The sequence below is a fragment of the Odocoileus virginianus genome, chromosome 4 (assembly GCF_023699985.2).
Source record: "Odocoileus virginianus isolate 20LAN1187 ecotype Illinois chromosome 4, Ovbor_1.2, whole genome shotgun sequence".
NCBI classification, from domain to species: domain Eukaryota; kingdom Metazoa; phylum Chordata; class Mammalia; order Artiodactyla; family Cervidae; genus Odocoileus; species Odocoileus virginianus.
The window spans coordinates 10477047-10494932 of record NC_069677.1 but is presented as its reverse complement, the minus strand read 5'-3'; the positions used below and the strand labels follow the sequence as shown (position 1 = coordinate 10494932).

Here is a 17886-nt window from a genome sequence, read left to right as displayed (position 1 = left end):
AAAACAGAGATATAATTGACTGTTCACATAGGAATGAATTCTTTATACTTATTAAAATAGTTTCACAGTTAGCTGGTGAAGATTTATACATAATTACTTTTACCATACTTAAGGGATAATTAGCCCTGCTAATGGGAGTTATCATTTTCTTAATCATCATTATTATCCTAATCTAAAGCATTTATTGAAAATCTCATTTTGCCTTTTAAGTAAGCTAACCCCTTTTTCAAAGGGAGTTTTTAGACCTGCCCTCGGGGTACTTACAGTGTAAGACAGTAGTAATTCGGATGCCAGTTTAGCCTCAGCATTAAATCTGTTGTTCCATCTCAAGTGTGCTTTTATTGATAGTTTTTGTTATAAATGTTCTTACATCTTCTTTTATGGTTATGTAGCCTGCCTCTTCCAGCAGATTTAGATTCTTCATATCAAAGGCAATTTATAGAAACCAGGTGATATTGTTTGCTTCTAATTATGTACCCAAAGTGGTTGCTTAATACTCAGGTGATATTTTAAAATAATTTATTTGGAAATCATTTCAGGTTTACAGAAAGTTTAAATTAGAACAGTACAAAAGACTCTCATATTTCCTTCATTCAGATTCTCCAGCTATTGACATTTTACTACATTTGTTCCATCATCTATTCCTCTGTATTTGCATATCGTTTTTTTCCTGAACCTTGAGAGCAAGCTGTACATGATATCCTGTCCCCCCTAAATACTCAAGTGCATGTTTCAGACACTTTTCTATATCACCTGCATACAACCCCCCAATATGGAAGCCAAACTGATAACATACTACAGTCCTACCCCCAGACTTCACTCAGATTTCACTAATAGTCTAAACAGTGTCCTTTTTTTCCCTTTGTGGATGGCAAGTTTGGCCTTGGAGTACAGGAAATAGAGGAAAACAATAGAATGGGAAATATCAGAGATCTCTTCAAGGAAATTGGAGAGATCAAGGAAACATTTCATGTGAGAATTGGCACAATAAAGGACAGAAATGGTAAGGACCTAATAGAAACAGAAGAGGTGGCAAGAATACACAGAAGAACTATACAAAAAAGGTCTTAATGACCCAGACAACCACGAAGGTATGGTCACTCACCTAGAGCTGCAGTTCCTGGAGTGTGAAGTCAAGTAGGCCTTAGGAAGCATTACTATGAACAAAGCTAGTGGACATGATAGAATTCCGGCTGAGCTATTTCAGATCCTAAAAGATGATGCTGTTAAAGTGCTATACTCAATATGTCAGCGAACTTGGAAAACTCAGCAGTGGCCACAGGACTGGGAACAGTCAGTTTTCATTCCAATCCCAAAGAAGGGCAGTGCCAAAGAATGTTCACACTGCCACACAGTTGCACCCATGTCACATGCTAGCAAGGTTATGCTCAAAATCCTTCAAGCTAGGCTTTAGCAGTATGTGAATTGAGAACTTCCAAATGTACAAGCTGGGTTTCCAAGAGGCAGCAGAACCAGAGGTCAAATTGCCAACATTAACTGGATCATGGAGAAAGCAAGGGAATTCCAGAAAAACATCTGCTTCATTGACTATGCTAAAGCCTTTGACTCTGTGGATCACAGCAAACTATGGAAAAATTTTTAAGAGATGGGAATACCAGACCACCTTAACTGTCTCCTGAGAAACCTGTATATGGATCAAGAAGCAACAGAAACTTACATGGAATGACTGACTGGTTCAAAATTGGGAAAGGAATATGTCAAGGCTGCATATTGTCACCCTGTTTGTTCAACTTATATGCAGAGTACATCATGCGAAATACCAGGCTGAATGAATCACAAGCTGAAATCAAGATTGCCAGGAGAAATATCAGCAACCTTAGATATGCAGATGATACCACTCTAATGGCAGAAAGTAAAAAGGAACTAAAGAGCCTCTTGATGAGGGTAAAAGAGGAGAGTGAAAAACCTGGCTTGAAACTCAACGTTAAAAAAAAAACTAAGGTCCCATCACTGCATGGCAAATAGAAGGAGAAAATGGAAGCAGTGATACATATTATTTTCTTGGGCTCCAAAGTCAGAGGACAGTGACTGCAGACATGAAATTAAAAGACGCTTACTCCTTGGAAGAAAAGCTATGACAAATCTAGAATAGTGTTAAAAAGCAGAGATCTCATTTTGTGGACAAAGGTCTGTCTAGTCAAAGCTGTGGTTTTTCCAGTAGTCACAGACAGATGTGAGAGGAGGGCCATAAAGAAGGCTGAGCACTGAAGAATTGATGCTTTCACATTGTGGTGCTGGAGAAGACTCTTGAGAGTCCCTTGGACTGCAAGGAGATCAAGCCAGTCAATCTTAAAGGAAATCAACCCTGGAAATTCACTGGAAGGACTGATGCTGAAGCTCCAATACTTTGGCCACATGATGTGAAGAGGCCAACTCATTGGAAAAGACCCTGATGCTGGGGAAGATGAAAGGCAAAAGGAGAAGACAGAGGATGAGATGATTAGATATAATCACCAACTCAATGGGCATGAATTTGAGCAAACTCCCGGAGATAGTGGAGGACAGGAGAGCCTGATGTACTACAGTCCACGGGGTCAGAGTTGAGCACAACATAGCAACTTAACAGCAGCAACATACACATATATGTATACTCATACACATGTACATCTAACAGTATATCATTGTGTATAAATGTGTGTAAATATATATTCAATGTATAGTTTATATATGTATATAAGTATATAAATCTGTGTTATAAAATCATGGGCTTGTACCAGTTCCTCCAATTACAATCCAGCACCATGGTATTCTTTCTAGAGTTCTCCCTTCCATGTTTGTAAATACCTGTTCCAATGGCAAGAAGTCCATTTTTTGAACTGTATTGTTTTATATACTCAGTTTACTTATTTACAACATGTAGCTGATTTTCTAGCCACACTAGCCCTGTCTTCAGTCTGCCACCTCTGTGTCTCTCCCTCACCTCCTCATCCTCAATTGCAAGAGGGATATTCTCCCCATAGCAGCAGGGTTGTGTGTGTGTGTCTGAACTCTGGGAAGACAAGTTAGAACTGTTCAGAGCTTGGGGGCACAGGCCGGGTTCAACATCTGTAAACCTCACTTTTCCCATCTGTAAAATGGGGATTCGAAGAGGTAATATATGTTCAAAAGTGCTTGGCATATAGTATGAATTGAGTTATACTATTATTCAATTATACTATTATGTATAATTATTTTTACTGCTATTGTCATCAAAATTATTAAAAAGATTATTTCCTCCAAAGTTAAAAATGGGCAAAAGATATTTCTCAAAAGAAGATACACAGATGACTGATAAGCACATGAAAAAATGCATATCAAAACTACAGTGAGATGCCACTTTGTACTCATTAGGATGGTTACTGTCAGGAAAGAAAAAAGGAAATTAGCAAAATGGTGGTAAACACCTGAAGAAATTGGAACCTCTTTGCACTGTTGGTAGGAATGTAAAATGATGTAGCCAGTGTGGAAAACAGTTCGGCAGTTCTTCAAAAAGCTAAACATAGTATTATATGATCTAACAATTCTACTTCTAGGCATACCCAACAGAATTGAAAAAACAGGTGCTCAAATAGATATGTATACACTCATGTTCATAGCAGCAGCCAGAAGGTGGAAGCAATGCAAATGTCCATCAGTAATTGAATCATTAAACAAAATGTGGTATTTACATACAATATAATATTCAGCCTTTAAAAGGAGGGAAATTCTGATACATGCTTCAACAGGGATGAACTTCGAAAACATTACACTCAGTGAAACAAGCCAGATGCAGAAGGAAACATAATATCATTCCATTTAATTGAGGTACCTGGAATGAACAAGGAAAAGGGTCCTCACAAGGAAGCAACATGGTGGCACCCTGCTCTTGGACTTCTAAAACTGTGAGAAAACACTTTTCTGCTGTTTGAGCCACCCAGACTATGGTGTTTTTTTATGGCAGCCAGAGGAGAAAGATAAACATAGTCTTCACAGTTCTGCCAAGAACAGACTCTAGTCTTCATCCCCTAGAGTTTACCAAAATCTTTTCTCTTCACAAATGAAAGGGATATTAAGAAGAGAGAAGCCTTACCAGAAGGCTTGATCAGGGGATTTCTTTGAAATAACCAGAGTGGTGAGCGGTAGGTTCCAAAAGGCTAAGAAGAATAGAGTTTCTTCATAGAGATTTTCTTGTGTGGCACCATCTGTTTTTCTTTGAATGTAATAAAAATGACAGCTTTTCATGTACTGATACTCCCCGGGCCTTGAAGTCCAACATATGATGCTGTTTGTGTATAAAGGTTTTTCTCTTGTGCCCATTTGTTTCTCAAGCTTGAATTTCTGTGTAAACTCCCTTGGCTAATTTACACAAGCCACCCACTCCCCATGCCTCCTCTCACTGTAGAGCAGGGGACTGAAACCTGCCGTCTACAGTGCGGAGGGTCCACCACACAGCTCACTGCCCCAAGCAAAGGAAGATTTCCTGGATGACGTGGTTGCCCCATGCCCACACCCTCATTTGTGCTGTGAGTGTGGGCATGCAGCTTTGAAACATGGCTTCAAAACATTTTTGGTCAACCTAGCCCAAACTGCTCATTGGTCATTTTTACTCGTTAACTCATTTTAACTCATTCCATTCTACCCCTATTTTGTGTTACTGGATAGTTATCTGCAAATTGATAAGCTTGATCTCTGACTTTACACGAGCCCCTTCCTAATAACATGTTGTACTTCTGTAGATCTGAAGATATCATTTGTACAAAATGGTCATCTTCCCTATCCTTCGGCTTTTTAAAATTATGACATGGTCTTCACAGCTGGATTCTGGAAACACTGTTTTCACATTCCTCCTGAGTCTGAGTTTGTTGCCGTCCTTTTGGTCTAACTGAGGGTGTGTGTGAATCAAATACCTTCTAGACTGGATCAGAGCAGAAGGTTGGGGGGCCTGCTTGTCTGCTTTTCCCTATTTGAAAGCCTCCAAGACTACACAGAAACTAGTATCAGGTATCAAAGCGCAGGCAACTGATTAGGATTGAATTGTTTTGCTCCACAAATATCTATTGAGCTCTTACTTGTGAAAAGCTCAAAGTGCTTTTGGGAATCAAAAAGTGAATAAAACACGCTTCCTGCTTTCAAGACTATTACAATGCAAAATATTAGAGAAGAACCTCTATTATAACCCAAAGATCTTTGAGGAAGGCTTTCAACCCATAGCTATAAAAATATATCTCCTTAAGATGAGGATTACAAAGTATATAAAAAAAAAAGCAAAGTGTGCTTTGAAATTATATTTTGGTATAGATGGGTTTTAAGCAAGGATTTGTGGACAGACTGAAAAATCAAACATGAAAGCTTTAAAGGAGTTTAGCTTTTGCTTTAGTTTGGCCAATAGAAGAGCACCAGGAAAACAAAAGTATTCTCACTCTTGACAGTATAAAATTCTTATTATTTTTAGAGAATAGTAACTGTGGATTTATAAAGTTCTTTGTCAGAGCAATTTAGTTAATAGGTATGTAAATGACTGCTTATTTCATTGTGTAGGCAGATCGCTCCATGTTCACTTTCTGAGGAAGAATGTAAGTGCTCAATAACATTCCAAATGCAGAGAAGCAAAAGTTAAGGTTAGAATGCCATACCTTTGTTATATTAGATGTTAGGAGTAAGACAGAGAAGATCTTGTAAATGATATTTGGTTTGCTCAGTGGAATTTCTTATTTACACACAACTCTAACTGCCCTTTTTGGATGTAAGAAAATATAAGTGAATTGAGGTGCAAGGTTGTTTCTTATTCTTACTATTGGTTTTCAAGCGTGAAGGATCATCATAAACTTAGCTGGAGTGGGAACGCTGGGTGTGCTGAAAGTTAATACCACAGTAATAAATTTTCATGCAAGATTTGCAGTCTGAGGCATATCGTGAGAACATCCCCTAAAATGAAAATACCTAAGAAGTCAGTGAGAGACTTTATTTTGGGGACTCCAAAATCAATGCAGATGGTGACTGCAGCCGTGAAATTAAAAGACGCTCCTTGGAAGAAAAGCTATGATCAACCTAGACAGAGATATTACTTTGCTGACAAAGGTCCATCTAGTCAAAGCTATGGTTTTTCCCGTAGTCATGTATGGATGTGAGAGTTGGACTATAAAGAAAGCTGAGAACTGAAGAAGTGATGCTTTTGAATTGGTGCTGGAGAAGACTCTTAAGAGTCCTTGGACTGCAAAGAGATCAAACCAGTCAATCCTAAAGGAAATCAGTCCTGAATATTCATTGGAGGGACTGATGCTGAAGCTGAAACTCCAGTACTTTGGCCACCTGATCTGAAGAACTGACTCATTGAAAAAGACCCTGATACTAGGAAAAATTGAAGGCTTGAGGAGAAGGGGACAACAGTGGATGAGATGGTTGGATGGCATCACCAACTTGATGGCCATGAGTTTGAGTAAGCTCTGGGAGTTGGTGATGGACAGGGAAGCCTGGCATGCTGCAGTCCATGGGGTCGCAGAGTCAGACACAGCTAAGCTACTGAACTGACTGACTAAGGAGCCTTACTAGAAGCATATTGGTTTTTCAGCATGAAACAACTTCAGAGGAGGCTGGGAATCCCAAAGTTCTTCTGGCTTTAGCCACCTCCTGTGATCAGCATGGGAGCCTCTGTGATCTTGAGTTAAACCAGGCTCATCTGGGATCAGAAGTCACCAGTGGGAGAGAATAAATGGGCTTGCCTCATAGACGATCTCCAGCCTCCCCCACATGAATTCATCCTGCCCAGGGAATTAGCTTCATCCTCAGTTGTGTTTTTATCATTATGTTGCCCTTCTCTGAAATTTCGTTGGATTCCAAGTTGTCATGGAAATCAAATTAAATTTCTTATTAATGGAACCCAAGCTTTTCACCAGTTCACCTTTCTACTGTCTTGCCTAAGCATTCTTGGCTCCCACAACACCGGTTGACATTCTCCACATCATGTCAGCAAGCAAACACGCAGAAACTCACTCATCGTATTTGTTTCTTCCTGTGGGCTCCAGCTCATGTAATTCCCCCTCCCTGTCTCTTACTCATCGGCAAGCCGAGTCTCTTCTCACTGGCCCCTCGTCCCTTTGCTCTGCAGTTGTTGTCATAGACATGTCTGTATTCTTCATGTGGCAAACTCTTTCTGCGCCGTGCTGTGGGCCCTGAGGCTACAGACCAGGAACTGTGTTGACTTCAGCCCCACCAACTCAGCAAGGGGGAAAGGACTCAGCTCTCCACACTGTGAGTGCTTCTTTGGTAAAATGTTTTATGTGTTTGCTTTTTCCTTTGTCTTCCTTTTCCTACAGGTCCAGAGTGAAGACAGTGTCCTCCTGTTTGTTATTGCCTGGACAATCACAGAAATTATCCGTTACTCCTTTTATACATTCAGTCTGTTAAACCATCTGCCTTACCTCATCAAATGGGCCAGGTAAAGAAGTACAGGAATGAAGGCTAACTTTTGAAGTGTTCTATCACTGTACTTTTTCTCTATTGCCTAAATACTATTTTTTATTTCTAAAACTTGTGTGAGGTAGGGGTTGGATAAAATTCTGCTCTGTGGATTTCATCAGGACAAGTGACTATGTAACTGTGATTTATAAAAACATTTTTAAATTTTTTATCTCTACTTAAGTGATTTATTTAGCATCAATTCTCTCAGTTAAATTATTCAATAGAGATTTGATATAGCATCCCTTTTTTGTCCACAGAAAACTTTACTGATGAGCTTCTGCCATTATGATGGTTTTTTGGGACCAAGTCCAATTCCTGTCTCAATTTTTCCAACACAATAATTCTTAAATTACTCTTTAATTAATAACATATGTTACAGGGCACTTTTAGCATATTATCAGTTTAGTTTGCTTTGATTATTTTTAGCAATAGTATTTGTTATGAATTTGGTGAATTTCTGATCATTCTTCTGATTATCTGAACTAACCTGTGACACAGTTGTGAGCAACTTTCTGAGTTAGAAAAGACTACAGGAATGAGTGACAAAGCCAAAGGATCAAAATTGTCCTTGGGGCCAGAGTGCCTCATTTCATAAAAGGAAAACGGTGGTTCCTAGACAATTTATGAGTTTAATGATTAAACAGAGACGTAAGCCAAATGTTTCCAGAGCATGTGAACTTCTTTTTCTTTTCTCCCCCCACCCCCCCACCCCCAGTAAACATTTGTATTAGGAAAGGAGGAGAATGGGAAAAATATAGTGGTTTCTAACCAAGTTGGGCAGCAAAGCTGATAGAAAAATAGAAAGCCGTCTATCCTAGTTATAGGGCAAGTTTATTGACCAAACTCCAGTTTTAGAATTAGAGAAAGATTCCTTTGTCCGCTGTCTTCTGTGGCCCCTGGAAGAGTCGTGCTTTTCCACCCTCCTCCTGAGAATGGCTGAAGGTGACAGTGGAGAACATATCTTTCTTTCATCAGCATATTTCCTGTATGCAGAGGTTTAGAGCCCAGTATTTACTGTCAGCCACAAACAGCCAAAGGCTTTTTAAACATGAGCTGATTATTTGTTTAGCAATACTTACACCTCAGAATGGCTTCCAGTTAGTTCCATAGGGTGAGCCTCTCCAAAATTCTTTTTAAAACATGAGAAACTCCTTTTTAAAGTGAAGAAAATTGTGTAGAGTCACCCATGTGATAGTAATTGGGTTTTTTTGGGGGGAGGGGGACTGGAAAATTACATCATGACCAAGGCTATCATAAAATTTTTAATATTTTTTAAACTTAGCATGTATTTTGTTTTCACAGTAGCATGTACAGGCTTTTGAAAACTTAGCAGTATACACTCATTGGATATGCTGCTTTTTTCAGTCCACACACCAGAATTGGTGTCACTGTAGGGATTCTTAGACACTGTGTTTCAACACCTTCCCCCCAAAACCCACACCCACCTATGAGGCAGGACCCTTCAGTATGAACCATGACTCCATGCCCCTACTTTACCAGTATTTGACATCATCTCAGTTATTTTAGGGGGTTGTTTTGAAGAGTTGTTTATTTAGTCAGGCCAGATTTTGAGGCTGACCAAATACATTTTATTTTAGAACATTCAGAAACATACCTGCTTTGGCCCTTTTCAAAAACTGTCTTGTAAAACCTGAATTTTAAGCAGTGGGTAAACAGGAAAGTGTATAAACAATAGCTTTCTACAAGACCAGTACTGATTACTTATAATCAATACTGGTTGTCGGGGTGGGAGGGTGCATCTTTCTACTGAAGCTGGCTTCAAACCTCAATAATGAATATTTTGTTTTGTTTTAGGTACACACTCTTCATTGTGCTGTACCCAATGGGAGTGTCAGGAGAATTGCTCACAATATATGCCGCTTTGCCCTTTGTCAGACAGGCTGGCCTGTATTCCATCAGTTTACCTAACAAATACAATTTCTCCTTTGATTATTATGCATTCCTAATTCTGATAATGATCTCTTACATTCCAAGTAAGTAGATATTTATGCATATATTTATTTATGTTTTAAAAATCGGCTCAACAATAGCTAGAGTTAAATGCCTTTGGTTGTTTTTATACCATAAATCTAATTTATTGGGGACGCTTTGGTTTTCATTGAAGCTGACTGTCAGAAAGAATTTTCTCTGGTAGTAACTGAATAAAGATGAATTCCTCTTAGCTGCTAAAGTGCAGTCCTTAGTGTGTGTGTTTGAAACAGTGAATGCCAGGATAGGTTAACTGTTTATTGGAGGAAAGTACTGAGTGGAAAGCAAAAAAAAAAAAAGCCATTAGAGACCTTACCTTGACTTTTTCTGTCTCTTAAAAGCTGCTTGTTATGGTATTTGAAAAACACTGTAGAGAGAGCTTTACACTTTTGCTATATCAAAATAGACATTACTTCACTTTTAAGGAATTGGTGGTTGACTAGAAACAAAAAAAATAAAAACTAGATTAATAGATTAATTTTTTCTTTATTTCTCATTTTCTTTTTGGAAATAAATACTTAAAGCCATCCAAACAGGACATAGCATTCTGTTCAGGATGGTTTCTGATTATTTTAATATCCCTGCTGAGGGTTTAAATATATAGATACTCAAATCTGCCTACCAGCACATTAACAGAGAGAAAAGGCCATGTTTGAGGCTTCTCTGAAGTGAGTCGTATTTGCTGAGGATGAAGAGTTGTTTACTCCCTTTTCTCAATTTTTGATGTTCAGTTTCTGTCCTATAATTGATTTCCACATATCCAAGAGTCAGTCATGTTTTACCCAAGGCCATGTAAACTGAATGCTTCTTCTCCCTTAGCTACTTCCGTTGGCATTATGACTCTGAATCTTATTTTAGGCTGTAAGATGCTATATTCTCCCCTAAACCTCAGGTTAAATTCAGACTGGAAGGTTGGATTTTTCTTCAGCCCACAGCATTAACTGAATGAATCATCCTAACAATCACAGGTGACAAGCTGTGTCCCCTTGTGGAAAATTGCATTTCATACATTTTGAGGGAAAAAACGACATCCCAGTTTCTTGTGAACATTTATCTTGGAGAAGTTCTTGGATGCACTTCTGCTTTATGATTCCTTTTACACCCTTTAGTAGCAATCATGTCCTCCTCTCTGTTGCTGGAATCAGGGTGGCTAAAGGCCATCTCTCTCCAAATGTAAAAGGTAGTTGATTTTCAAACAAAAGATAAATATGGAAGATTGTAAAAATTTAAGTAGTAAGAATTAACTTAGAGCTTTCACGTTTCCTATTTTGTCCCCCTAGAGTTTCATTTCCAGTCTCTAGAGCAACAATTCCTAACTGTAGTTTTGCCACACCCAGGCTAACCAGTATTATCCTGACGAGCACCACAAAATTTATTTAAATTCAGCATAAGTCTGTAAATGGAGATAAATGCTGTGTTGGATAACTGGGAACGGGGCCAGGAGACTATCATGAAATCAAACCAGTAACAAAGTGCTGCCCCATTAATGAAAACCTGGGGCCTCTACCTCAGAGTAGCTGCAAGGTTTCCAGTCTGTTGCAGGTGGTGCTGTATTCCAGGAACAGTTCTCCGGGCAACCCAAGTCACTCTGCACCTCCTAGTCTCTTTTTGTGCTATGGGGGCCAACCAGCGCCAACCTTTTGCCTCTGCCTGCTGACCTCTCAGTAGAGAAGGGGCCTGGTCAAGCACAGGATGACAGGGTTCCTGAAGGAAAACAAACCCAGTTGTGTGGGATTTTCCTTCCTGGCCTTAGAAGAGAAGAGAGCACAGACCCGAGGGTCAGCTGTCTTACAGAGAGTAGGGAAACTCTCTCCTCTCAGCCAGCGTCTGCTTTCTGTACCTCAGTCCTTGCCCCTTCTACCATTCTCAGCCTCTTTTTAATGAGAGAACTTGGCTTGGTTAAAGTCCATACTCTCATTTCTGAGGTAGCTTAACTCTTCTAGGACAAAAAAAGGATTCATTTCAAAGACAGAGATTAAAAGGTTCCCTTCAAATCCCTCACTCCCCACCCAGGCTCAAGATGGCAGCGCAGACCCTGTCTCCTGCTGCAGATCACTCATGTCTGCTGACGCACACTGAGCTTCTGGCCTGAGCCAGTGGCCCTGTGTGTTTTCAGTAGTTTAAGTTGTTAATACTGAGACCAGTTTGTACAGTTCATTCCAGCCAACTGCATGTTTCCAACTTTCCACAACTTTGTATTTATAAGAAGAAAATGCAGAGTCACGAGAGGTTGCTGTTGCCATGCAGCCTTCTTTACCAAATTTGGATTCCCTTCCACAACTTAGGTTTCTTTCAATCCCCTCTCATGGGAAGTGGATGATGTACATATCTTACAGAAAGCAGCATCTCTTCACTATGGTCCTGACCAGATGCATTGTCGCACATGCAGCCCCTGTTGTGCACGGCCTGTGGTTTTCTCATATCAGGGTGCTTTGGATTCCCTTTGGGGTGTTCCTCTCCTCTGCTGCAGCTGCAGGATGAGTATGGACAGTGTCTGTTAGCATTACCTGACCTCCCCCTTTTGCAAATTGGTGAAAGTTAGCTGCAAGGCTGGGGGTTTAAAAAAGGCAGAGAGAAATGAGAAACAGTGATGGAGGGCAGGGTCACCAAGAAGCAGGGCACTGTCCACATTGTCAGTAACCATAACCACACCTCTGATTTTTAGAGAAACAGAAAGCACTTGCCCCAGGCAGAATATTTCCAGTTGCCCTCTGCCTTCAAGTCTTAAGAGCGCCCTTCTCCTTACAGGAAGGTGTGCCCAGTGACACCCACCCACCCTCCTGCACACCAAGACAGACACATGCACAGCCACCATCTCCATCCTACATGTCCTGAACTATAAGGGCAGAGGCTAGAATTCTGAACAGCCTGTTGTCAGGTTGAGATTTTCAGTGTAGTTAAAAGCAGGCAGCCATGCATCTGGAATTATTTCAGTCACTGTAGTTGGTGAGTAATTGAGATGGAGAGTGTCCCCTAAGTTCTGGTCACCAGGGAGTCACTGCCAGAGGAGCAGAGAATATCTAGCTCAAGTACTCCCATTTTCCCCATCTCCCCTACACATTTCTTTCTCTGGGGCACTGAGCAACCTCTGAAAGAATGTGACAAAATGAAAGGGCCATATCTGCTCCCCAGTTCTGACCCAGGAGCCTCAGTAGCTGGCAGGCCCTTGCATGAGGATGAAGGTATATTTAGCCATCCTGTTGCCACTAAAGGCCTATTGAATGGCTTTTGGATTGTTGTCCTGTGTCAGACCCCATGGTCCATAGCCACACTTTATATGAGTGACGTAATCACACATGCAGCCAGTGGAAAAGTCCTTAGTGTTCTTTGCTGCAAAGTTTCCCTTTACTAAAGTATATCTATAGAAATGTGACTAGCCTCACATTTTTAAATGATTACAATTAGCATTCCTTATGGTTTAATTATATCCTTACTTCCAGTTTTTAGATTATAGAGCTTGTCAAATTTTCTGGCGTTCATACCAAAATAGTTCTCTCCCTGTTGAATTTTATGCACAAGCTGGGTCTTTTCTGTGAATAACTTCCTGCCTGCAAATAGTGAGTGGAGTGGATGGCAGCGCTGTTCAGCGCCGGAGCCTCCTCTGCAGTTTATCAGATCTGTGTGCACACACCCACTGATGTCTTGGTACTTTGGGAGGATCATTTGACATTTGGCCAACTTGGAACCCATTTGGAAGGAAAGAAACTGTCAGAGAAGAGTTGGCAGTAGTAGAAATCACCTCCCCCCAAACACAGGTTACTGTCTAAAATATAGAGATTGGAGCTGTTGAGAAGGGAAGGTGGATGGTGTACGTCCAAGACCAACTCACTGGAATATTTTAGGTGGTTTTTGAACCCCCAGTTTACAGTAACCTTGTGAAGGTCAGCTAGGTTAAGCTGCCATCTCCCAGCAGGGACACTGTAGGCATTTGGGGTGGGGCAGTTCTTAGTCACGGAGGACTGGCACAGTGTGGATTTTGGCATTACTGGCCCCTTCCACTGAATGCCAGTAACCTCCCCACTCCACCCCCACTTCCAACTATCCCTGGAGAGGCAGTACCACCAGTTCAATCGAGAGCCAGTCCTTTTTTTTTTTTTGAGCCAGTCCTTTTTAAAGTAACTTATGAAATGACCAAGAACAGAATCTCCAGTGCATAAGGGCCTGCTTTTCATATCCAAGTGTGGTTTAGTGGTGTTCAGATCAAACACCATTCCTCGGTCTTCCCAAAGAACAGCACTTCTCTGAAAGTACCTTTGGGACATCCTCCTGGGTGACAGAGCAGGGGGACAGAGAGGGCGAGACTGAGCGTCAGGAGCACGGAGCCTGGTCCTGACCGTCAGTGATTTGCTGTAAGACCGCAGGCAAATGCCCACCCTCTCTGAGGCTTCCATTCCTCCTCTGTGAACAGGAATAACCCCAGCACTAGAATTCATCCCCTAGTTGTTGGGAAATCAGAGAATAAATGTGAAGACAGCATGAGCTTGTGTAAAGAGTATTATTTGGCAGCTCTGTGGCATCTTGATTGGTAATGCTAGTGACAGTAGTATCTGACATTCCAATCCGCATTACCCTTCCCAGTCGGCTAAAGCAGGAAAGTGAGTTTCTTTGTGTTTTTCTTCGTTCTCCAAGCCCGTCTTGTTACCATCCTTGGTTGCTGGGAGAGAAGATGGTCGGAGTCAGAGAGGACCTGAAGTCCATGTGCTTTACATAGAACATGTGGTTTTAAATCATCTCCTTAACCAATTCTTTGTCTTCTTTGCAGTTTTTCCTCAGTTATACTTCCACATGATACACCAGAGAAGAAAGATCCTTTCTCATGCTGAAGAACACAAGAAATTTGAATAGTTCCTTCTTCCTGCACACCCCCAGAAACAAACTTTCCAATGACAAAAAATGCTGCAGACTTTTTCAGTTCCCAATACGTTTCATAGAGAATAAGTAAGAACTATTTTTAAATACTAAAAAAATAAATAAATAAACCAAAATCCAGTGTCATGTGGGCCTGGGATTTTCTAAAAAACAAAACAAAAAAACAAAAGCTATTACATAAAACATCCTGGCCGATCCATTTCAGCATGCTGTTTCAACCAGAAGCTCCCAATATTTATGATGGCGCTGGAAAGGGATTTGGCATTTTATATCCTCCTGTTTCCTTCACATGTCTGATAAATAAAAGATCTGTAACACTAAATACTTGAGCGTTACAGTCTGAGTCATGAAGTTGTGCCCATTGAATGCCCAACTTGGAGCAGTTATGTTTCAGTCTGCAGTGTGTTTCACATTCCCTCTCAAAGTGCTTGACTGCATGCTGGAAGCCATTTGTTCTCTGGAATGCTCTGAAGTTATGGCTGGGACCTTCCCCTCGTATCTAGTGAATGAATTATACAATGTACATGTCTGTGAAACTTTGGGGTAGTGCCTATAATCAGAAAACAACTAGAACCCTTTTGTTCATTTTCAGTTGAGTCATTACTGCTTGCCACTACGAAATGTGCTTGAATTATTTAATAAGTATGTGTATATTGTAGAGAAGCTACCTTAACTGGGGCTCAGCCTCAATCCTATTTTAACAAAACTGGACAGTTTTGAGAAAGGGAAAGCTCAGTAGTTAGTCAATGACAGGTATCTTTCACAGTAACATTCTCAGAATACCCTGAGTAAGGAGTTTGTCAGGAGCTGTTCTTGCTTAGGGACCTGAAGCCAGTCTAGTGCACAGAAGTAGAGAATCTGTTCTTGAAAGCACATGGAAGGTGTTACTCTAGAAATGGAGTTTGGAAAAACAGTCAGGAATGGGTTTACGTACCCTTATTATTTTATTTTCACATTTTTATTCTGCTCTTCTGTTTGTGTACTTTTCCTTATTATGATGCTATGTAATTTCCACCAAGTTGTAAGTCCAGAGGCAGTGAAATGTTCCAGTTGGGCAGTCATGAACTAAAAGTAGTATCGTCCCCGCAATTTGGAGCAGCCAAGAAGTACTTTGGACATATGGACATTGTCTAATTAACGTCGTGTCTACATACTATAATTGCTAAACTGTGCATTTAAGACTTTTCAAGAAAGAGTTGGATGAAAATGTAAAGCCCAAGTTTAGACATGCATTAGATTTTAAATATACAGTGTTCTTTACGGAAACATTTTCCCTTTTTTGTTTTAATTGGTTGATCTTTTAAAAGTCTGCTGCCAAGTTGTTTCAGTCGTGTCCGACTCTGTGCGACCCCACAGACGGCAGCCCACCAGGCTCTGCTGTCCCTGGGATTCTCCAGGCAAGAATACTGGAGTGGGTTGCCATTTCCTTCTCCAATGCATGAAAGTGAAAAGGGAAAGTGAAGTCGCTCAGGTCGTGTCCGACTCCTAGCAACCCCATGGACTGCAGCCTACCAGGCTCCTCCATCCATGGGATTTTCTAGGCAAGAGTACTGGAGTGGGTTGCCATTGCCTTCTCCATTTAAAAGTCTAGCTTACTAGTTTACTGACTGGTTATCAACTAAAGTATAATTGCCAATATTAGAAGGGTGTCATAATGGAAAACTTTTAAATGCTTATTTTAATAGAAGCTTGAAACTTAAGATGAAAAATGAGAAAAAATATGCAGCCTGAAATTTAATGCAAGCAGATATATAATACATTATTTTTTAATTGATCATTAAAATTCTGCTTCTTAAAGGCAGCACTCTTGACTTGGGTGTGGTGAGATTAGAATCTACTCTTGTATTTGATAAACAAAATATGTGGATAGATTATTTTTCATGCTTTTTTCTCTTTTTATTTTTCCAAAATGTTTTTCTACCTTAAAATAGAATCAGTTTGGATTATATTAGCCTTATTACTTGAGTAAGATTTTTTTCATTTGTGTTTGAAATAGTTATAGAAGATGGGATGAGAAATGCAAGTTTTCCAGGATTGCTGGATTGGGAGTTTTATTTGGGCCTCTCTATTATAATTTGTCACTATTTATGAAAAACAATCTGTCACAAATAGTGGTCATGCATCAAATTGAACTTTGACAATAAGAACACAGCGAACAACTCCCTTCTCAAAAAGGGTTTCAACCCCAGTGTGTATTTTTGTCCATCAACATTTAAAATGCTCATTGCAGATAAGTAAGGCATGCACCGTGTCCTTCAGTCACCTCTCTCAGTAACTGGTTTCTTTATCTCTAATGTGAGTTCATTTCTTTTTGGAAGTGGTGGTGTTCGTTCATGAACTGAGAATGTCTAACCTCACTGGATATCACATCTTCTTGTAAGGTGTGAATGAGGAAGGTGGTGTTTTGGTGGGTATTTTGTCAGACTTAACCATTTTCATTTCCAGGCAGAGTCAAAGGCATCATCTGCTCCCCCCGCCCCAACCCGTACCTGATTGGGTGTTTCAGATCCCCCTCTTCGGGGACCACCTTCTGGCAGAGAATTCTTTGAGATACACAATAGTGCTGTATTGACACAAGCTGCTAATCTGCATCTTGCTGTGTTCTGTTAGCTAAGGTTGGGGTCATTCATTTAACACGTACTGACTGTTTTCAAAGGCTCTGTGGAGAGTTAGTCATGGAATTAAAGCACATCCACCTGATGGAAACGTTCCTCTGGAGCAAACTTCCGACAGGAAGGGCTTAGAAGGTGTAGCTTTGAGGCATGTGAAGAGATTATGCCCTCACTTCCACTTGTGTTTTTGGTTATTCATTTATAATAAAAGGTTGGCATTGATGTGGTACAACCTGTAAATTAGTTTCAATTCTGAGTTTCGGATAAAGCATTGTAAGACAAAATCGGTACATACCGCTCCTTTGAAATTCGGGTAAAAAGTTATACAACCATATATAAAGTCATTTTTATATTTTTTCTATGTTGTGAAAACCAAAACTGTAATTTTATAAGTCTTTGATTCACTAAAATTATATAATTTAAATGTATTTTTTGTATATTTAGAAATAAGGCATTCAAAGACTATGCTTAACTTTCTATGCATGCATTTGGAAGCTGTTTTTACCTGATAATGTAGTAATAAGTTGTATTCATAAAATACTGATCTGTGTTGCATTTCAAAATAAACTGGTGTGTGCTCTGCCTGGATTTGATATCTGACCAGTAGATCTGGTGATTTTTCACAATGAGTTGGCCTGAAAATGGTATTTTAGGATTGTGGGAGTTTCAGTTCCGTTATAGATTCCAGCTCTTTCTTAAAGTTTTTAAATCTACTTCTGCTCTTCATAATGGTTCTACATTTAAAGGAAAAATAGACAAATTATATTAAGAGGTTTCAAAAAAATCATTCTTCCTAGCAGTCATTCTTAAAGCTTACCTCTCCAGCCTCCAGTCTGGCTGCAGAAGGACAAGACAGATTCATCATATAGGTGACCAGGAGAAATAAAAAATTAATCAGTAAAAGATGGAGGGCCCTTGTCTTACAGTGTGTATGTGTGTGAGTTTTAATATTTTTCTAAAACAAGTTGAGAGAGGAAAT

At 40.0% G+C, this 17886-nt stretch overlaps 1 protein-coding gene across 1 annotated transcript in view; it reads left to right on the top strand.

Annotated features, from left to right (window-relative positions):
- Positions 1–17500, top strand: part of HACD2 (3-hydroxyacyl-CoA dehydratase 2) — an 81154-nt gene extending 63654 nt beyond the window's left edge. The window contains exons 5-7 of the mRNA XM_020899486.2: positions 7293–7414; positions 9253–9431; positions 14189–17500. Of these exons, the coding sequence (XP_020755145.2) occupies positions 7293–7414; positions 9253–9431; positions 14189–14271 (384 nt within the window). The 3' untranslated portion in view covers positions 14272–17500. The remainder of the gene's footprint in view (positions 1–7292; positions 7415–9252; positions 9432–14188) is intronic.
- The last annotated feature ends 386 nt before the right edge of the window (positions 17501–17886 follow it).